Raw genomic sequence first — 22242 nt, forward strand, 5'->3', positions numbered from 1 at the left:
CACGGTAAGGAAGTGTGAAGAATATAAGGTCATTCCTGTAGGGAAAAATACATAGGCAGTTGTATTTGTAAATGTCTGGGCATTTCTGAAAAGATATGCACACACCGGTTATACGACTTACCTGCAAGGACGGAGATAGTGGCTGGGAGGAAAGTAGTGGGCGCTTTTTGTTTTTGTTTTTTTTTTTAATCTCAAGTACGGGTATCACCTATTCAAAATTTTATTACAAACAATGTCCTCCTAATAAAAAAAAAATTTTATATCAATTGTGATACACCAATTTGAAACATGATTTTTGTCAGGTCAATTTCTGGAATATCCATCCGAACCTAGATTTTTTTTTTTCCCCTCCCTCAATGAAAGATTTGGGTTCTGTTACCACTTAGCTGTGTGACATTGGATGAGTCAACCACCTACGTGGACTCACTCTTCATTTGAAAATGATGGGCTTAGACTGTAGATGCCTTCAAAATTCTTTCTGGTCTAAGATGCTGTGGTTCTGGGATTTGATTATGCAATATTTGGGAGAGGCAGTACGTTAGCATATTGCAAAGAGAATGAGTGTGTGTGAGTTTTGTGATGTGGCAGAATTAATTGTATACAATTGTTTTTACAATAGAGTTCATTCTTACACCACACATTTGTAAATTACCTTTCATTTCTACTCCGTTCATCTTTGAAATACCCAAGGAACAACAAGAGAGGCATAGTCAACTGACGAAATTTATTTATTTTTCCTAGGTACATAAGATGACATAATTATAGACAAGTTTGATACATAGGAAAACCCTTCTGTCCACCTTTCTCTTTGCTAAATGAATCATCACAATAGTTTTTACAATTTTTAAAACAATACACAGCTTTCCTGGGCTGAAGCAATCGCAAGGACATATCGGTACTGGTATATTACAGCTACTTACAATGTTTAAGAACAGCAATGGAGAAAAATAAGTTATTTAAATATTGATTTCATATACAGAAAGTGCAATGTTGTTAGTTGTTATATAACTTGCTTGACAGTTTCTTGCATTTCTCTATCAATTTAAAATCAAGGTAACTTGGACTCAGACTACTATATTTTCTGAAAATAATACAGTACACACAATGCAGCATTGACTTGGTGAACTGATTTCTTTTGCTGCAGTTATGAAAGCAAATTTTGCTATGTCAGGAACTGGTTTGCAATAGACTAGTAATTTCCAATTTCCCCCACACCGGGGATCAGGACAGAGAAAAGGGCTGCTAAGAGAAGGCCATGAAAATGTATCTGGTTCCTGGTTATCTGGGAATGTAAATAGTGGTTGGGGCTGGCCGCATTTCCTTCTAGACAGCTTTACAGTAAAAATTACACACAACGGATGTGTAGCTACCTGAGCCAAACTGCCTTTCCAGGTTTCTTTTGTGCTTTCCAAAGACGACACTTTAAACCCTTCCTCAACATTCTGTACCAAGTGCAATTGATTAAAACTGGATATTGCTGGCGCCTAACACCTACCTACCTGTCTTCTGACACGCGGTCCCTAAACCACCTTAGTCAAATGTCACACACAAACATTCAGGCTTTTCTAGGATCAAATTAAAAGTTTAAAGCAAAAGACCAAACAAATACTAACAATAACAAAAAAAAAAAAAAAATTTTTTTTTTTTTTTTAAAAGCACGATAAAGTAAAAATCTCAGACCCCTCAGGTTAGGAAGATCTTCCCACTGAAAATCATTCATGGTCCCTGAATTTGATTTTTCTACGCAAAGGCAATGATTTCCAAAGAATGACAAAAATAGGGTTTGGCATTTTCAAGAACTCCAGAACATTCCCTTTTCTGGTGCCACTTTTACTTAAATGAAAATCTGACACTGAAAATGAACACTGGGAAATTCACAGATGACCCCTCCCCCTCTGTTATCTGTTGTGTGACTTGTGTGTGGTCGGCTTACACTATGAGCAGGATCTCAGAATGTCATGCCGAGGCTCTGTGTCCCTGCACCTGTCTCCACCACAGCACAAGCGCTACAGTTCGACGGTATCGTCACATTCCACGTGGGCTGTGTGCACAACCCGAGATGGCAAAAATGGGCTGTTTTTCAGATCTCGGTAGAAAGTTGGCAGCTTTTAGCTTTTTATTCTGCATTTCCACAACTTTTTCACATGGCGTCTTATAGAAGGTGAATACTATTGAAGAAACGTATTTTTTTTTAATGTATACCAAAGCGCGAAAAAAATATATAACCTGAGAACATCCTTTTCCTCAGAAACACGGATCCAAGTACATAGAGCAAATGCTGAAGATGGCTTTGTAATGAGTGAAGTTACCCCCCCCCCCAGGGGAATCGTTTTAACGAGGAGATGAAATGTTTAAGAGCTTTTGATCAAGGCTTTGTCTTCAAAGTGTTTGTTGTCAATGATCACATTCAATGCTTAGAATAGTTCTCATGACTAAGAATGTAGAGGAAATTCATTTAGTAAGCGACGGAAACCTTAAATTAGTTGCCTAAATTTCTGTGTGCTAGAAAAGTCAGACACCAGACTAAAAGAGAACGGTAAATGCTCTAATCAGTAGGAAAACAACTGAAAATGGCAAATACTTAATACATGGCTAACGTGCTTTGTCTGGCTCCAGAATGAACTATTATCTGAATTAAAAGAATGATCTCAATAAAGGGAGGAAAACAGTACCTTAATTATAAAAGTGGAAAAAAAAAAACCTTTAAAAATCTCTTATAAACTACTTCCCTTTTAAAAGCATCTTTCTGAAATATTCAACCTTACGGTGGCTTTGCAAAGGTGACCTGTTAGCTGATGAGTGAATTCTGGAATGGTCGTGGTCGGGAGTCAAAGTCAATACTGCAGCACGGTGACCAACATCGTAAACAAAACAAAACTGATTTAAAATGAAGGTAGTTTCTATACACACGCGCTCACACACGGACACACATGCATGCACGCTCACATACACACCTGATCTGTGAGTTTCAGATAGCTTTTTACTGGATTTGTGGTTAGTTTAAAAACTGAAAGCCAATATGAAGTTTGTGCCTGACAAACACCCCTACAAATTAAGCCATGTTAGAGTGAGGCAATTAGAAAAGCCCTTTTTTTTTCTTTTTTTCTTTTCTTTTTTTTTTTTTTTTTTTTTTTTTTTTTTTTTGCTGAAAACATCTCTGGTATGTTAGATGGCAGTCTAGGCTGAAGATCTGGAACTATGGTTACAGGGTGGTGAACACCAGATAACTGCTTAAAAGCTTATATTAAGGCAAATAAAAGCTGATTGCTAGAAAGCAATTATTAAAATGTCTCTTGTTTACTTAAAGGAGAATAGGACTTTTTTTTTTTTTCCTAATGCAGCCAGATTTTCTTACTTTTGAATAAACAAGCATAGTCAATGGCGTACAGTAACTCCTGGGTCTGTTACTTTGGCCTGGCCAATACCCGCCTGCCCTCAGGCATCCCGCAGGGTGACAGACAGCAAGGCAAGGGCATTCTCAGAAACGACAGCGGCTGCCCCCTCCCTCTGCCAGCACACCAAGACAGACTGGAGGCACAGCATGGGCGGCGAGCTGGCATCCTGGTTCTTTTGTGTTCTGAAAATAAAAGTTAGTGCTTGTCTTTTCTTTGGGGGAGTCAAAGAGAACCACACCAGTTTCCTCGAGGGGGGCTCTTCTGGAGAAGAGAGGGTCATCAGTCCCGTGCCGAGGTTTCGTGCTCCGGTCGGCCTTACACTGGGCCTTTCTTCTGGATCTGGTCTGCAGGTCCCAAGGAGGAGGGATTGCATTAGCATCCTAAGCACAGTGAAAGGGTGGCTCTTGTCCGGGGAGCTCCATGATGGGCTTGGCTACATGGCCTCGGGGCCTGGTGGCAGTTTGAAGAGTCTGGCTGCAGACACAAGCTTGCTTATGTGTCTCTCCTCTGTGATGCCGGCCTCCTGAAGGCAAGTGTGGGACAGAGAAGGCACTTGGCCCAATGTGCTGAACCCGGCTTCAGTGAGGGCGCTGGTATACATGGGCAGACCGATGGAAACCAGCCAATCTGACACAGACGAGACACATCCGGGAGAGAGGGGCTTTCTACAGATTTCTGTGAGTCCACCACTTGGGATCTGGATAAAGAAAGAAAGCAATTTTATAAAGACTTGACACAGGCTACTGGAGGGCTCTTATATACCTAAAAGGAACACTACTGAAATACTGCACTGCTAGATTATTACAAAGTGATCCTGCTGTGAGATGTCGAAGACCCAAGAGTAGCATCAAGAATTCTTTCTCAGCTTCTCGAAGGTGAGATCTGTCTTCAAAGAAGTGTTTGAGGTTCTACAAAGTATTTGGAATTAGATCTAACCCTAATTAACCTAACGTCCAAGTCTCCGATTTGTAAGCATTTCTATACCCTGCTATTTTGTCTTCTGGTGATAAGCTCTTCAGTGAAATCTCTAGGTGAATAAAGAGGCAGGCCTGTGCGGTAGTGTGGCAAGTAAGATACTCAGTGTGTAGAGTTTTGTTTTGTTTTGTGTTTTTAAGAGTGCATGAGCAGGGGAGAGGGCCAGAGGGAGGGAGAGAATCTCAAGCAGGCTCCATGCTCAGTGCAGAGCCTGATGTGGGGCTCAATCCCACAACCCTGGGATCAGGATCTGAGCCAAAATTATGGGTCAGATAGGGAACTGACTGAGCCACACAGGCGCCCAGGTAGAGATTTTATAAAACAGATGTTCCATGGTATTTTGAATCTACGTTAACCAGAAAATTAGATATATCATTAGTGTAGTTCTAAAAAACATAAAATGCAATAATACGAAGTGTTGGCTAGGGCAGGGAAATGGACATTTACAATTGACTTCTGGGAAGACCAAGTGCTACATCTTTTAGGAAGGTAGTTTTCTGACAAATGTGCAAATTCTTGAGATTTTGTGCAGGCTTCTACAAGCAAATGCTCTTGAAGGAATATATACTCAAATTGACCTTGAGAGTCTACAAAGACTTATATATTAAGGGTGTTGTTTGCTAAGTTATTTAATAAGTTGGGGAAAATTTAATTGTTGCAACCATTTGGGATTGGCTAAATGAGGGCACATTTACCTACTAGAACGTTTTGACATATTGATAATATAAAAGAATGTTTAGTAACAGATTCATGATCTGAGAACTGAACATCAGGTTTCAGAACTACACATTTACTATTGTATGTGCAGAGAAATAGCTAGACAGACCTTTAAAAACTTTTTCAGGGGTGCTAGGCAGCTCAGTCAGTTAAGCGTCTGATTTCAGCTCAGGTCACGATCTCACGGTTCGTGGGATCAAGCCCCACATCGGACTCTGCACTCGGCTCGGGATCATCTCTCTCCCTTTCTGTCCGCCCCTCCCCTATTTGCAAGGGTGAGCGCTCTCTCTCTCTCTCTCTCTCACTCACTCACTTGCTCTCTATCTCAAAATAGAAATAGATACAAATAGATAGTTAGAAATAGATATAAATTTAAAGACCTAAAAAAAAAAAACTTTCATAGTTCTGGGATTATGGCCAATTTTCATTTTTTTCCTTTCCAAAACTGTATTTTGAAAACTTTACAGGCTGAATATTGCTTTCCCTCCAGGTGTCTCCTTTTGATAGCTGGAGGGAACCCTGGGCTACTCCATGGCGCGCATCCCGAAGCGCCCTAACTCCGTGGACTTCCAAAGTTGAGCGAGGGGAGACCCCGGGTGCCGGCTGCTCACCGCCATGCGGTGCTGCTTCCGAAGCAGCTTCACGCGGATCTGGTCCATGTTGGTGGCAACTTCCCTCTCGGGCTGATCCAAGTCCTCTGCATATCGCTGCACCAGGGCTTCGGGAATCCCACAGCGGCCGTGCTGTGAGGGAGAGCAGAAATGTGGCGTCACGGGTGGCAACGGATTTCTTCTTCGACAGCAGCAAACACAAGACAAGGTAGGCTAAGACACCTAAGGCTACTGGGATGTGTCACCAAAAGTGTTCACTTGAAGTGCATAGATTGAGAATCATGATGGGTGTTAGAACATGTTTACATCTTGATCTTTCGGGTACTGATGAGCTCTGAGGAAAAGGTTTTGAAACCTAAGAACATAATCGTCTTGTATCAGTTGGACCAGTGACCTCACCTCACTGTACTGGATCATTTTGCACCACATGCACTGTTTCCTAAATGACAGGGGAAACGGGCAGACTTGTGCCCTACGGCAGGTAGTCTCGCGTTTGCGGCCCGTCTATTTTATACCGCCAATCCCTAGGCGTGTACTGTAGACTCAAATTCTCACTCCTTTCCGTTCTAAGGGATTTTTATTCACTAAATATCGAGGAGGAGGAGTAAGATCATACTGTAAGGCATTTGTGGTGAAAAGAAGTTTATAACAAGGCCTCCCAGGGATGTACTATAACAAAATATGCATTTCTAGGAAAAATGTACAGCTATATCTATCATCATTGGTCTCCAAAATTGTTTTGGTATTGGTAGATCTACTCTTTCTTTCTTCTTTTTTTTTTTTTCCCCAAATAAGCAACGTGCTTTCAATGAAAGGAGTTTAAATGAGTTTTCTCAGTGCTTTTGGTACAGCAGGATATTTCCTATAATCATTCCTCCTCTGTTAACTATACAGATAACTGTACAATATAATTACATCTGAAAAGGGTTCTACAATTTTCAGTGTGCTCACATTTATTTGCTCCTAATAGTCCCTGTAGAAAAGGTAGTTACACAGGTTATTATGAATCTCATTTTACAGATAGGAAATGAAGTGGGTACGTGTTCACGTCTAAAAAGATACATGTTCAGTAAGACCCAGAGACTGCACTTCAGGTCTGTCCGCTAAAGCAGCCCTTTCTGGAACCAGTTCTAGTATTCCTCGATAGTTGTTCCTGCAAAAATCTAGCCGCCAAAAATCGAAACCAAGCAAAAGGAGGGAAGGGAAGACAGAAGAAAGGTCCAAGGCCGTATTTGCGTCGGCTCCCGTTCGGCGCATCGCCTGGCGCCTGGCAGCAGAGGGGCCCCGCTCGGGCCCACGCACCCCCGCGGCGAGCACGGCCCCTGCCACCAGGCCGGCGTCAGGGGCAGCTGTGGTGCTCCTCTTACCTGGCTGCCTGACTTAAAACAGCAGAGGCCCGTGAGGCCTCGGGTACCTTATCAGAGTACGGCTCCTCAGTGAGATCGATGCCTTCAGCTCGCAACTTGTTCTCAGTGAGCGTTTCCAGGTCCACTCCCCGGGCGCAGGAGGTCTTTCTGGTCAGAGCCGGGCCCAGCTTCACGCCATGCTCCTGGAGGCTGGCGCTCTCCGGGAGCTCTGAGAGCCAGGGCGGCGGCCTCGAGCTGGGTGGGCTGCCGGGCTCCTGTGCCGAGGGAGGCCTAGGAGCCTGAGGTGAGTGACAGTCACTGGGGCTGCCTTTTTTAGCGGGCAGGCTTGGTGCGTCGGGACCGGGAGGGCCGGGGTGGAGTCCGTTGGCCAGGCGTTCTCGGCTTTTCTTGGCGGGAACAGGTGGAGGCTGGGAGGGATGTCTGGCCTGAGTTCTTGCCTCGGGGCCCCTCTGCTCGGCATCTAGGCCTTCTTTGGTGCCCGCGGGATGATGCGTTCCTTCAGACTCGAGTCCTTTCCTGTGACCCTCGAGAGGTGTCCTTGTTAAACCGTGTTTAACTCCAGGAGGCTGAGCATCATAGTTTTTGGGCAAACACGGAGGAGGTGATGTGCCACGGGAGGAGGCTGCTATGGAACCATCTAGTTTCTTAGCTGTCTTCTGAGGTTCAGAAGATCTCTTGCTTTGGGTCAGTAGCAGTGCATTGTCAACAGCAGGATCTCGTTTGGGGCTTTGAACCTTTGTGATGGAGGGGGTTGTCTTTTGTGGCACTTGTGGTACAATCTGAGGGGAGGGTTCTGTCACCTCGCCGGGCACATCCTTCTCAGCAGCAGGCTCTCCTTGAAGGTCGTCCAGGGAATGGGATCTGGGCCAAGTTTCCACGGGCTGGGGGCCCTCCAGGGTCTCACAGCTCCGACAGATGGAAACGGGCAGGCTTCTTCGGTTTTTGTTCAGACCAGTCACACATGGCTGGTCACAGCACTTGGAGGTGTGAGGGGCGAGACTGCTGCCCAGCCTGCCTTCCTCCCCGGGCTTCAGCGCATCCCCGGACTTTGGTAAAGGCAGGGTTGGGTAGTCGCCCAGCTGATTCCTGTTGAAGGACTTAAAGCTGGACTCCACTGACGACTTGACAGAGAGAAGGCCGGTCTTCCGAGTCTTGCCTGTGAGACAAGGGAATATTTTACAATCGTTTTAAAAAAACAAACCAGTCAAACTCGGGTAAAGTTGTGCTGACATAACTGAAATCCCCATGTCCTGTCTCCCTGTTGAATTATACTAAGGATATGAGATCACCACTTAGGACTTTGGGTGATATAGGGTTATTATGGCCCCATTTTTATTTTTAGAAAGAAGTTTTAGACTTATTAATGGACTCGTGGAGACCGAAACTAAATGTTAGGAGGGAAAAAAATAGGCTGTGTCAGACAGTAAAATCAATCTAGGCCTCATGTTTGTTCCTAGCTGCGGTCAGTGTAAAAGAAGGTTGATTGTCTGTACCCCACTTAGAAACCACAGGATGGGATTTCTGTTTCGGGAGGACAGCTTCCTAAGGCCGGGGTTGCAAAGGGCAGCTAGACTGAATTCTATAAATGGTGCCCCCTAAGGTTCGCTGGTGACCAGGGAATTCTCAAAGTGCACTTTCCCCTAAGCACTCCCCTCTGGTTTGTTCGCGTGCCCGAACTATGTATCCAGTATCCTGTGTGTGAACAGTCAACCAAACTTGGCACAAATAAGCAAAGAAGCTTAAAAAAAAAAATAAGTAAAGAAGCTTGTGTGAGTATTTTGCTTGCAATGATCTGTAAAACACTGATACAGTTCTAATTTCAAATGGAAGCAACAGCCCTGATTAAAATCTGTTGCCAGGCTTATAATTTAACTATCAGTCAGACATCATCTAATTTGACAACTGTTAATTGATATCAACTGCTAGTATTGCTTGATGAGCTTCACTGAGAATTTACTATCTGTGGTCAGGCCCTGTGCTAAATCGTTTTCATCAGTACTTCTAACACCACCCCTCCCGCCCTGCCCCGCCCCAATTAGGTGTCCTTTGCTATATTTTGGTTAATACTGTGTTTGATGTGTGCTTTGACACTGGGCTGAGATGCCTGAGAGGAATACCCAGATGATTCTAGTATTTCAGGCTGACAGAAAAAGATAAAAATTTTAAACCCATGTCACATTTGGAAGGGACAAAGAAATGGCTGGCTGTAATCGTCAAAAGACGACTATGTTCTAACAAAAAGCTTTCTTCCCAGTCTATTGTTTCAATAGACGTTTCTAATAAAATATTTTAATTTAGAATTTTGACCTCTCCCGCTTACGCAGTCTCAGCCTTTCAATAAGAAAGCAGCAAGGAGAGGGGCGCCTGGGTGGCTCAGTCGGTTAAGACTTCGGCTCAGGTCATGATCTTTCAGTCCTTGAATTTGAGCCCCATGTCGGGCTCTGTGCTGACAGCTCAGAGCCTGGAGCCTGTTTTAGATTCTGTGTCTCCCTCTCTCTCTGACCCTCCCCCGTTCATGCTCTGTCTCTCTCTGTCTCAAAAATAAATAAACATTAAAAAAATTTTTTTAAATAAAAAATAAAGCAGCAAGGAGAAATCAGGGGGTGGATGGATTCAGGTGGGTACAAGAAACACATTCTCTGATAAAACCTCCGTGTGCATGCTGTACAAGTGAGGGAAAAGGGACAAGAAAAGGCCAGCACACTGTGACGATTACTACTGGTTTGGCCATTATCAGCAGTGAAAACCAGATTCCTTCCAGGATTTCAGTTTTCTAACTGCAAACTGATAATAGTAAATGGATGATGTCAGGCAGAACTCCAGCACTAAGACTGATGGATAAGAACAGGAGCCGTCTCAATAAGACTTACAATGGTCCCATCCTTTTAAATCAGACACAAATCAACAGGGGAAGTATTTTGCAGTTGGCAAAACAGAGGCATGGTCACATGGCACCTTATGCATAATGTGAGGGCTTTGACCCCATCCACCTGTGTGTTAGCAACATGCTAAGCACTAGAAGTCATTATTTCGTTGTTACATGGAGATTGTTAGCTCAGTGTTACTCCTGAATATGCTGAATATCACAGATAAAATTGAAAAGGGAAATACTTCTTCAGAAAGCATATCCTGCTAAACATGAAGTGTAAAAATCAGTTAAAACTGAAAAATTCTTAAAACTATTTTAGTATATGGGGTGCCTGGGTGGCTCAGTCAGTTATCGTCCAACTCTTGATTTCCGCTGAGGTCATGATCCCAGGGTCATGGGATCGAGTGCCATATTGGGCTCTGTGCTGATCATGGAGCCTGCTTGGGATTCTCTCTCTCCCTCTCCCCCTCCCTTGCTCACTTGCACACACACACTCTCTTAAAAAACAAAACAAAACCCGAAACCAAAAAAAAAAAAAAAGTTTTAGTATAAATTTTAGAAATAAGGCTTTCCTTCCCTCTGTTAATATAAACTATATGTGTAAATTACACTTCCACACATTCTACTTCTGTTGGAAAGATCCCTGAATTCACCTGGAGTGAAGTTTGCCAGTGTCTACACTGGCAGGTAACATCCGATTCTTTTAAGCATTAAGTCCGCCGATGTTATCTGTGAAATCCTTACCATCCAAAGCAGTTCGGAGAATTAATTTCCTGAAAATGTCTGGATGTGGAAAGGTTATTAACAGGAGAGAAAAACCTTCAGGAACCACAGGAGGACGTAGGTGTTTGTTGGAACTCCGGAGTCACTGTGCTCCAGCACTCCAGCTGAGCAGTGCAGGCACAGTGAACACACAGTGTTCTAGTAGTTTCAGGTATACAATGATTTACTGATTGCATACATTTCTCAGGGCTCATCAAGTGTGTTCTTAATCCCCTTTATCTATTTTACCCCCCACCCACCTCCCCGCTGTCCTCTGGATCTGTCCCTTTGTTCGTTTTGTTTCTTAAATTCCACATATGAGTGAAATCATACGGTATTTGTCTTTTCTCTGATTTATTTCACTGGCATCATACACTCTCGATCCATTCGTGATGTGCAAGTGGCAAGGTTTTTTTCTTTTTTATGGCTGAGTAATATTGCGTTGTGCATACATACCACATCTTCTTTATCCATCTATCAGTGGACATGGGTCGCTTCCTTATCTTGGCTATTGTAAATAATGCTGCAGTAAACGGGAGTATGTGTATCTTTTCAAATGAGCGTTTTCACTTTCTTGGGTAAATACCCAGTGGTGAAATTACTGGATCCTATGCTAATTCTATTTTTAATTTTTTGAGAAACCTCCATACTGTTTCCCACAGTGACTGTACCCGTCTCTATTCCCACCAACAGTATGCAGCTTCCTTTTTCTCCCCATCCTTGCCAGCACTTATTTCTTGTCTTTTTGATCGTAGCCATTCTGACAGGTGTAAATTGGGATCTCGTGATTTTGACTTGTATTTTCCTGATTAGTGATGTTGAGCATCTTTTCATGTGTCTGTTGGCCAACCGGATGTCTTTTTAGAAAATGTCTATTTCGGGGCTCTCTGCCCATTATTTTTTTGGTGTTGAGTGAAGTTTGGTGTTTCTATAGTTTGGATTTTAACCCCTAATTGGATATATCATCTGCAAATATCTTCTACCATTCTGCCTTTTGTTGATGTAAAAGAATTTTATTTTGGTATAGTCTTAATAGTTTAATTTTGCTTTTGTTTGCCTTGCTTCAGGAGACCTATCTAGAAAAATATTTCTACGGCCACTGGCAGAGAACTTACTAAGTCTGTGCTTTCTTTGAGGAATTTTATAGTTTCAGGTCTCATGTTATTTTTGTATATGTATAAGAACGTGGTCTAGTTTCATTCTTTTGCACACAGCTGTCCAGTTTTCCCAACACCATTTGTTGAAGAGACAGTCTTTTCCCCATTATATATTCTTGCTTCCTTTGTAGATTAATTGACCATAAAAGTGTGGGTTTACTTCTGGCTTTCTATTCTGTTCCATTAATCAATGGGTCTATTTTGTGCCATAATGTTTTGATTACTACAGCTTTGTAGTGTACCTGAAATCTATGATAGTGATACCTCCAGCTTTGTTGTTCTTTTCCTATATTGCTTTGCCTATTCAGGGTATTTTGTAGTCCCATACAAATCTTAGGATTATTCCATTTTCTGTGAAAAATGTGGTTGGTATTTTGATAGGGATTGCATTAACTCTCTAGACCACTTGGGTAGTATGGGCATTTTAACAATACTGGTTCTTCGAATCCATGAGCATTTTTGTTTCTGTCCTCTTCAATTTCTTTTGTTAGCGTGTTACAGTTTTTGGCGTCCGGATCTTTCACCTCCTTGGTCAAGTTTATTCCTAAGTATTTTATTATTTTTGGTTGTTATTCTCTTTCTGCAATTTCATTATTAGCATATAGAAATGCAACGGGTTTCTGTTTATTGATTTTGTATCCTGCAACTTTACTGCATTCATTTATCAGCTCTAGGATTTGGGTGGTGTCTTTAGGGTTTTCTATATATAGTATCATGTCATCTGCAAATAATTAAAGTTTGATTCTTCCTTTCCACTTCAGATGCCTTTTATTTCTTGTCTGATTGTTGTGGCTAGGAATAAAAGTGATGAATAAAAGTGGCGAAGAATGGACATCTTTGTTTTGTTCCTGATCTTAGAGGAAAAGCTGTCCATTTTTCACCGTGGAGTATGTTGTTACCTGTAGGTTATTCGTATATGGTCTTTTGTTGAGGTATGTTCTCTCTAAATCTACTTTGTTGAGAGTTTTTGCCATGAATACTCTGTCAAATGCTTTTTTTGTTTTTTGCATCTATTGAGATGATCATATGGTTTTTATCCTTTCTTTTGTTAACATATCACAATGATTTGCAAATACTGAACCACCCTTTTATCCCTGGAGTACATCCCACTTGATTGTGGTGAATGATTTTTTTAATGTATTGTTAGATTCAGTTTGCTAATATTGTATTAGGGATTTTTGCATCCATGTTCATCAGATATTGGCCGGTAGTTTTCTTTTTCAGTAATGTTATCATCTGGCTTTGGTATCATGGTAATGCCCTTGTAGGATGAATTTGGAAGCTTTCTTCCTCTTATGTTCTTTGGAATAGTTTGAGAAGAATAGGTCTTAACTCTTCTTTAAATGTTTGGTAGAATTCACCTGTGAAGCCATCTGGTCCTGGGCTCTTGTTGCTGCTGCTGCTGTCTTGTTTGTTTTTTACTGATTGTGTCCTTCCTAGTGGCATTGTTGATGTTATAGTGGTGAGCAAAAGTGCCTTCCAATTTCATTGCTAGTCAGTGGTCTGTTCAAATTTTCTTTTTCTTCCTGATATAGTCTTGGAAGGCTAGATTTCTAGGAATTTACCCATTTCTTCTAGGTTGTCCAATTTGTTGGCATATAATTTTTCGTAATATTCTCTTAGCCTTTTTATTTCTGTGGTGTCAGTTGTTATTTCTCCTTCATTTGATTTGAATCCTTTCTCTTTTTTTGAGGAATCTGGCTAAAGGTTTATCAATTTTGTTGATTTTTTTCAAAGAACCAGCTCCTGATTTCATCTGTTCCATTTTTTTAGTCTCTATTTCATCTATTTCTGCTCTAATCTTTATTATTTCCTTCCTCTACTGGGTTTGGTTTGGGCTTTTTTCTTTTCTAGCTCCTTTAGACATAAGGTTAGGTTGTTTGAGATTTTTCGTGCTTCTTGAGGTAGGCTTCTATTGCTGTAAACTCCCCTCTCAGAACAGCTTTTGCTGCATCCCAAAGACTTTGGATCGCTGCGTTTTCATTTTCATTGGTCTCCCTGTATTTGTTGATTTTGTCTGTGATGTCTTGGCTGACCCATTCATTGTTTAATAGCATGTTATTTAACCTCCATGTATTTGTGCTCTTATCAGATTTTTTTCTTGTGGTTGATTTCTAGTTTCATACCTTTGTGGCTGGAAAAGATGCCTGTTGTCATTTCGGTCTTTTTGAATATGTTGAGACTTGTTCTGTGGCCTAACATGTGATCTGTTCTGGAGAACATTGCATGTGCACTTGAATTTTATATCGTTTTTAGATGGAATGTTCTGAATATATCTATTAGGTTCATCTGATCCAATGTGTCATTCAAAGTCTGTTTCCTTGCTGATTTTCAACTGGATGACCTGTCCATTGATGTGAGTGTTCAGGTTCCCTACTATTATTGTATTACTGCCAATTTCTTCCTTTATATTTGTTAATATTGCTTTATACATTTAGGTGCTTTCATGTTGGGTGCATAAATATTTACAATTGTTGTATCCTCTTACTGAATTGTTCCCTTTATCATTATGTAGTGTTCTTCATTGTCTTGTTACACTGGTTGTTCTAAAGTGTGTTTGGTCCAATATAAATACTGCTACCCCAGTTTTCTTTTCCCTTCCATTTGTATGGTAAATGTTTTTCCACCCCTTCACTTTCACTCTGTGTGGGTCTTTAGGCCTGAAGTGAGTCTCTTGTAGCCAGCATCTAACAGATTTGGAGCATTTAGTCCGTTAACATTCAAAGTAATAATTGATAAGTATGTACTTATTGACATTTTACTTGTTTTACAGTTGTTTTAGTTCTTCTCTGTGTTTCCTTTCTTGGCTTGCTGTCTTCTTTTGTGGTTTGATAGCTCTCTCTAGTGATATGCCTGGATTCCTTTCTCTTTATTTTTACAGATCTATTACAGGTCTTTGATTTGTGGTTACCATTAGTTTGATAAATAACTTCCCATGCATATAGCAGTCCATATTAAGTTGATGGTCCCTTAAGTTTGAAACCATTCTAAAGGCACTGAATTTTTACTCCCCCTGCCTACCACACTCTCATATTTTATGTATGATGTCATACTTTACTGCTTATTTTGTGAATCCCTTGACTGATTTTTTATAGATAATAACTGATCTTACTGCCTCCTTACTGGTATTTTAGTGATTGAACTTTTATGTTTGTATTTACCTGTGAAATTTTTTCCTTTCATAATTTTCATACTCTTGATTATGGTGTTTCATTTCCACTCAAAAAATTCTCTTCAATGTTTTTTTGTAAGGCTAGTTTAATGGTGATGAATTCCTTTAACCTTTATCTGGGAAACTATCTCTCCTTCTATTCTGAATAATAGCCTTGCTGGGTAGAGTATTCTTGGTTGCAGGTTTTTCGTTTTGTTTTGTTTTGTTTTTCTTTCAGCACTTTGAGTATATCATGCCACTTCCTTCTAGCCTGCAATGTCTGTGCTGAAATATTAGCTGATACACACCCTCATGGGGATTTGCTTGTATGTAGCTGTTCTCTCTTGCTGCTTTAAAAATTCTTTGTCACCACTTTTTGCCAGTTACTCTGTCTTGGTGTGGACCTCCTTGGACTGATTTTACTGGGGGCTTTTTCTGCCTCCTGGATGTGGACGTCTGCGTCCTTGTCAAGAGTAGGGAAGTTTTCAGCTATTCTACCTGATTATGTCACTGAGTTCCCTTAACCTGTTCTCATTTTTTCTTTCTGATGTTCAGCCTGGTTGCTTTCCTATCCTCTGTCTTCCAGCTCACTGATCCATTCTTCTGCCTTCTCTAATCTGATTTCCTCTAGTGTATTTTTAATTTCAATTATTGAGTTCGTCTCCGATTAGTTCTTTTTTATATTCTCTTTGCTGAAGGTCTCCCTGAGATCCTCCACTCTTCTCAAATTCAGTATGTATATTTTTAACCATTACTTTGAATTCTCCATCAGGCATATTGCTTATCTGTTTCATTTGGCTCTTTGGCTGTGGTTTTGTCCTGCTCTTTCACTTGGGACATACTCTTCTGTCTCATTTTGTCTAACTCTGCATTTGTTTCTAAATATTAGGAAAGTCATTTATTTACATCTCCTGATTTTGAAAGTAGTGGCCTTACGAAGAAGAGGTCCTGTGGTACTCTGTAGCCCAATGTCCCCTGCTTATCGCAACCAGGAGCTTCAGGGGTGTCTCCTGTGTGTGCTGCGTGTGCCCTAGTGTTGTACTGGGCTTCATTTATCTTCAGTTGGTCCACTTTGCCTGTTGTGGGCTGGGTCTGGTCCCTGTGCTAAGAGGTCTGGGTGGTCATGGGCTCACAGTTGGGTGGTGTTGGCAGTCAGACTGGATGCCTGCCCTCAGCCTATTTGCAAGGGGTGCCGTCACACTCAAGTGCAGGGTGTTGTCCCGAGAAGCTTTTGTTGGTGGGCGGGGCTGGAGTCAGGCCAGATGCCAGGGCTGCAGGTGCCCTGATCGGCAGAGCACTCACTCCGCACTGCCAGTGACAAAGTTTGGCTGCCAGGGCATGTGGTTATCTTCCCCTCTCTATAGGGTGGGAGTCACTTTGAAGAGGCAGCAGTCCCTGCCAGGGCTGCTTATAGGATGCGACCTGGTGAGAGCTGCTTTGGAAGGAGTCGTGCCAGCTGAGGTGGTGTGAACGGGGCGAGGACATGGGGGCAGGGTGCATGGTGTTAGCAAGGGAGGTGGAGAGTGTCCCCCCTGTTTCCTGCAGGTGGTCCAGGGATCTACATGGTGGGGATGGGGGCAATAGCACCAATTCTTGGAGAAGTCTCCTAAAGACCCCTGCCTCTCCAGTACCCATTCTGAGATTAGTAAATAAATCTCCTGCACATATACGCCAGGTGCTTTTCAAACTGCTGCTTCTCTGCCATATCTTGGCAGGGCTGCTTGTTGTGCTGGCTCTTTCAGGGGACTATTTCGTATCATCTTCGGCTTTCCTGGAGCTGAGCCACTGATTTTTAAAGTACCTGGAATTGGGGCGACTGGGTGGCTCAGTCGGTTGAGCGTCGGACTTTGGCTCAGGTCATGATCTTGCAGTCAGTGAGTTCAAGCCCCGTGTCGGGCTCTGTGCCGTCAGCTCAGAGCCTGCTTTCGATTCTGTTGTCTCCCTCTTTCTCTGCCCCTCCCCCACTCACTCTCTGTCTCTTAAAAATAAGTATTAAAAAAAAAAAGTGCCTGGAGTTAAGCCCAGCTGGTTATTAAAAACTCAAAGTTAAGCCCTGTTGTTTTTTGAAGCCAGATGGTGGAGACTCCTCTTCCCGCTGCAGATTCCCCATGTCTAGGGTGCCTGGTGTGCCGTCTGTTCTCCCTTCTCCAGTGCTTGTGTCTCTCCTGTTTGTGGTCAGTCTCACCAGGAGTTCGGTTCCAACCACGTCTTCACCCCTCCTACTTTTTTGATATGTCCTTCTCTCTACAACGGACTGGGAGGTCTGTTTTGCCACATCTTTGGGTTGTTTTCTGGGGAGGATGCACAGATGTGGCTGTTACCTAGCTGTGTCCATGGGACAAGGTGAGCTCGGGCTCCTCCGACTCCGCCGTCTTCCCAGGAAGTCTGCCAGGTGGGTTTTCAGTCCAGGGGTTTAGGGAGAACCATTATCTTCCCACACTGATAAAACACTTTGGCAGAGTTCATGGGTCAGATTTTGAGGTCTCCAAAATGATCATTAGAAATGGGATTAGGGGGAGGTGACCTGTGCACCTAGGGGCACACTTGGAGGTGACTGCTCTCGGGGTCAGGCAGGTGCAGCCGAGTACCTGAGAGTTTGAGTACCTCCTTGAAGTCTGCACCCTGCCTGCTTGCTCCCCCCACTCTCGTCCTGGTTTTGGAGCCCATAGTGGCTCTCAGACTGGTTTTTAAACTATAATCTACAGTAAGAAACACACCTCACGTTCATCCAGTGCACACAGACACATGCACACGCAGAGACCTACACACGGAACTAAGATTACAAGTAACAATATCAATCTTACCTTTGGAACGCACCCTGGTATTTTCTATTCTGTTTTACAAAACTGCTGTTTACGACCCTCTACACCGATTTTCCACCCCACTAATGAATTGCAACCTGCAGTTTAAAAAGCTTTGCTTCAGTAGGTGCTCAATATTTTAAACTGTGGGCTACTTGATGGGATTCCAGTGGCAGCTAAAACCCATCAACCCTGGGCATTTTTCACAATGGGGTTCATGTGTTCAACAGAAATTTAGGGCATCCTTTACTACTGTCTCTAATCTTGCTGTAATGGGAGTTTGGGGGCCACGACAGGAAATCAAGAGCCACCCATTGTAAAATGGAGGGCACCTGACCCCATTCCACTTATGACTCCTGTGAGAAACAAGTAAGCTTTCTGAAATTTCCTACTGATTGCTTCTCTGTTAGGACAGGGAGGAAACAAACAAGACATGTGGCCTTCAGATCACCGTCTCCCTTGGTAATTGCTCTGCACTCCGGCCATGCAGTGGAGGCGTTTATGATGCCGCTGCTTTTGTGACCCTTCTGGATGGTCTACCTGGTAAATTGTTTTCCTTAAGGACCTAATAGCTCCCCATGCTCAAATGCTGGTTTTTACTGCAAAAACAAAAGGGCGTAGGAGACACGCAATTTAGGGTTTACAGCTGTAGGTATTTTGGATGCAATTTATTTGCCTCGCACGACAGTCAGGAGGAGGGGACGTAGAGACGAAGAGGTGACTGCTAACAGAATCACCCTTTCTCAGAAAATCGGACTTTTGAAATTGGGAATTTTCAATACAGGAGTATCCTTTTTAATGCAGCTTCATCCATAAAAGATGGATGCGGAAGTGTGGAGGGGGCTCGGACACAGTGAGACCCGCAGACCTCCATGGACCAGCGCTTATGCATTTATCTCTGCACTCAATGAAAATATTTTCTTCGTGAGAACTAGAACAGAATGGTGCAGTTTGGTTTAAGATTTGAAAAAAAAGAAAAAGGGTGGGGGGAGGTGAATACTGTGTCCTTAAGTGGACAAGCAGGAAAGATAGAAAAAGAAGTCACCTCTATTTTGAAAACATCGTTTTGGTTTGAGTTGTGGACTTCTGCCAATTTTACACCTTGGTCACATACTGTTATGCTGCTTTTCAAAGCGAAATTTATGGCCAATCTTGTTGTTCCAAAACCTATCTACCGAACATCATCTATGAGCATATAATTATGACGGATACATTATAAGTAAACCACGGATTCAAACTGAGTTTGTCATTTGCGGTGGATATGGCACTCAGTACTCCAATGAAGTGAAAGAAACAAACATATTCTCTAGTAGTTTCCAGTAAGTAGACCATGGGTGGGCCTGGCCCAAGGACGTGAAGTTGGGAGACAGAACACTGAGCCCTAGTCATGCTCTCAGAGAGAAGGAAGCACCGTATTAGATGTGGGCAGCTGGGTGATATCTAGCTGGCCTGAAGTTTTGAGATTTTTTTTTAAATGTAAACAAAAATATAATATTTTAAGATTTAATTCTGCATCCTGTATTCAGAGATCTAGCTTCCACAGAAATGAAGCAAAGACTGTTGGGATAAAGTCAGTCTTTTCACTTTTAGTATGAATTGAGATGTTTTCATACTGTGATCTTTGATAAACCCCTGCCAGAATCTAGCTTTTCATCAAAGGAGTGACCACACCCGTGACCCACAAGTTGGCCCGCTTCACTGGGCAGATTCCAGATCCTGAGGGCCACCCCTGCTCAGGCTGTCTAGATAAGAAACACTGCGGGGAGCAAAAACAACAATGCTCAAGGAACCCAATGCTCACGCCTTGGCTTTGCATCCTGGTCCCGTAAGGGCTCCTCAACATCCTTACCTTGAAATAAGGGACAGATACGTGACCGTCCCAAACACTGGGATATTACCGCTCCTCAGAATAAATAAGCCAAAAGAAAAGCATAAAGAAGTTTCCCACCATGTGTGTTGCCTTTCTCCTGGTTTGAAAATGGGGCGTCTATTTTAATCCAATCCACTGTTTTTGAAGGTAGTTACTGTAACAAATGCAAACTAAATCCTTTCTGGCTTAGAGTTCAATGAAGCCCAGATACCACGGGCTGATGTATAATGACTGTAATGGAGTATGGGCTTAAAAATGCTTATAGGATTGGAAAATTAGGTCTAAAATACTGCCTACCATCGACAGACCCTCATAATAGCCAGAGTGGTACCAGGTGAGAAAAGAACAAGGATTTCAGCTATCATTTAATCTCTCCAAGCGTTAAAGTCTTCATCTATAAACTACGCATTGCAGGGGTGCCTGGGTGGATCAGTCGGTTAAACGTCCGACTTCAGCTCATGATCTCAAGTTCGTGAGTTCAAGCCCCACATTAGGCTCTGCACTGACCGCTCAGAGCCTGCTTCAGATTCTAGGTCTCCATCTCTCTCTGCTCGCCCCCCCCCCCCCTCTGCTTGTGCTGTCTTTCTCTCAAAACTAAACATTAAAAAGATAATAAAATAGGCAGTCCCAGGTTTGAGTGATGATTAGTAACTGCAAACCTAAGGACCCAGCCCACTACCAAGTTCATAGTCTGTGTTTCATAAATGCTAGGTATTAATATTACTTTAACTCTTAGAACAAAGAGAAACTCATTTACTAGTTCAGGGCTGAGGGGGTTCAGATGCATGAAGTCAAGTCTTTGGCTAAAAAATGCTGTAACTCCCAGAACTCCTCACCCCAAACCGCATGGCTCTTTCCCGATCCACACCGGGGCTGAGGCGCTAAGAGCTTCAGGGCCATGGGAAGTTGAGGATCCTTTCTCTGACACACACGTGTCTTCAACTCTCCACGTATGTGCTAAGTGGCATGGAAGAAGGAGACCACTATACTCCTTTCTCGAGAACATCAGTTGCCTGGTCTCGAGGGAGAGGTTCAGTCTTTTTAAGAATCTTAAGTGCCAGTATCCCCCAAAGTATGGCTTAGGCTGCAGAGAAAAGGTAGTCCTATGCCGAAGCATAGCTGTCCAGAAATGATCCAAAGGGCTGGCATATTAAGATATTAAGGTGCACTAGGGGCACCTGGGTGGCTCAGTCGGTGGGGCATCCGACTTCAGCTCAGGTCATGATCTCACAGTCTGTGAGTTCGAGCCCTGCGTCGGGCTCTGTGCTGACAGCTCAGAGCCTGCTTCAGATTCTGCCCCTCCCCTGCTCATGCTCTGTCTCTATCTCAAAAATCTAAAAACATTAAAAAAAATTTTTTTTTAAGATATTAAGGTGCACTCATAGTTATCCGTGTGGACATTACCATTTTCCAGGTTCTCGCTGCTCTCGTAGCACCCGGAGTCTCGTGGAGAGCATCCGCTCAGGCCCTGGCTGTCGACAAGCAGCTTCTCCTGGGATCCCGACTGGTCGCTGTTACCTACGGAAGGTAAACACACAGCATGGAATCAGAGGGGAGTGAAAATCAAAGTCAACCAAATCCCGATTTTTACCCTGTTATCAGTGCACGTTTTGAAGCCTCGGACTTTTGGAAGAGCGCTAATTAAAGTGAATGAAATAAAAATGAACGGACGAGATCAGAACAATTTTCTGTAAAGGTAACATCAAAATAAATTCAGAGGGAGAGCCTCTAGTTGCAGTTTGTCAATTTCTGTTAAGTTACCCAGAGGAGGACTCTGGCCTCAGGCCTGTCAGGAAGTGAGAAATTCAAAGCTTTATGTCTGCTGTGAGGGAAGGACAATCAGTGTCCTTTCTGAGCGAGGGGACCCCGGAGGGGAAGCTTAGGGTGCGTATGCCCCTTTCACAAGCAGGTTATTAGAGATTTCTCTGACAAGCGTCTGGCCTAAGACGTGTCTTCCAAATTAAGTGGTAAATGAAATACTGACTTTAGGAGCATTCTTAGGTCTTGGTGACAAGCTCTCGTTCTCGGATTCTCTCAACAGGAGTAAGGCTGGCAACTGGGGACATTAACCCCTAACCTGATGGGGGGCACAGGTTAAATCCTTTTGTTTGTCTGTTTGGAATGTGTTAGAGGGTTTCCTTTCCTTTCTGCCTTCTCCTTTTGAGTCAGCGTTTCTGTTCCCTGTACACGAAAGTAAGACGGGGGAAAGCTTGGATATCCTCTAACCAGGACGCTGAGTAATGGACACTCTTCAGCTGGGCGAGTGGAAACTGAATGTCCCCATTTTAAAGAAGCCTTCTAGAGAAGTACCTGATGTTTCTGTCAAGGGAATGTCTAAAAGCCAATCACAGGGGAAATAAGGAGGGCCCTTATCACCAGCCGTGTCACATGCGCATTCTACAAAAGGGGGCACAGAAGGCCTTACGTGGGAGTGAGGTTACACGACGAACACCTTTGTAATATTGTGCAGAGGGGGGTCCCATAAAACAGAAACCAAGAACAACTTTTTCTACCTAAAACAAGTAAGTTCATGATAAATGGTCTTGATTTCTTTTCCTTTCTCTTCA

General features: G+C 42.9%; 1 protein-coding gene across 13 annotated transcripts in view; it reads right to left on the reverse strand.

The window, feature by feature from the left end:
* Positions 1-705: 705 nt before the first annotated feature.
* The window catches only part of SASH1 (SAM and SH3 domain containing 1), a 340008-nt gene continuing 318471 nt past the window's right edge, over positions 706-22242 (reverse strand). For 12 of the 13 annotated variants that reach the window (XM_040448607.1, XM_040448611.1, XM_040448608.1 and 9 more), the window contains 4 exons: positions 21080-21193; positions 7113-8221; positions 5699-5830; positions 706-4092 (listed from right to left, as the gene is read on the reverse strand). In XM_040448607.1, coding sequence (XP_040304541.1) covers positions 3829-4092; positions 5699-5830; positions 7113-8221; positions 21080-21193 — 1619 coding nt within the window. In that variant the 3' untranslated portion in view covers positions 706-3828. Of the gene's footprint in view, positions 4093-5698; positions 5831-7065; positions 8222-21079; positions 21194-22242 lie in introns of all 13 variants that reach the window. The other variant, XM_040448617.1, reaches the window with a different exon arrangement.

This window comes from Herpailurus yagouaroundi, unplaced genomic scaffold (genome assembly GCF_014898765.1).
Source record: "Herpailurus yagouaroundi ecotype Mexico unplaced genomic scaffold, PumYag 198, whole genome shotgun sequence".
Taxonomy (NCBI): Eukaryota; Metazoa; Chordata; class Mammalia; order Carnivora; family Felidae; genus Herpailurus; species Herpailurus yagouaroundi.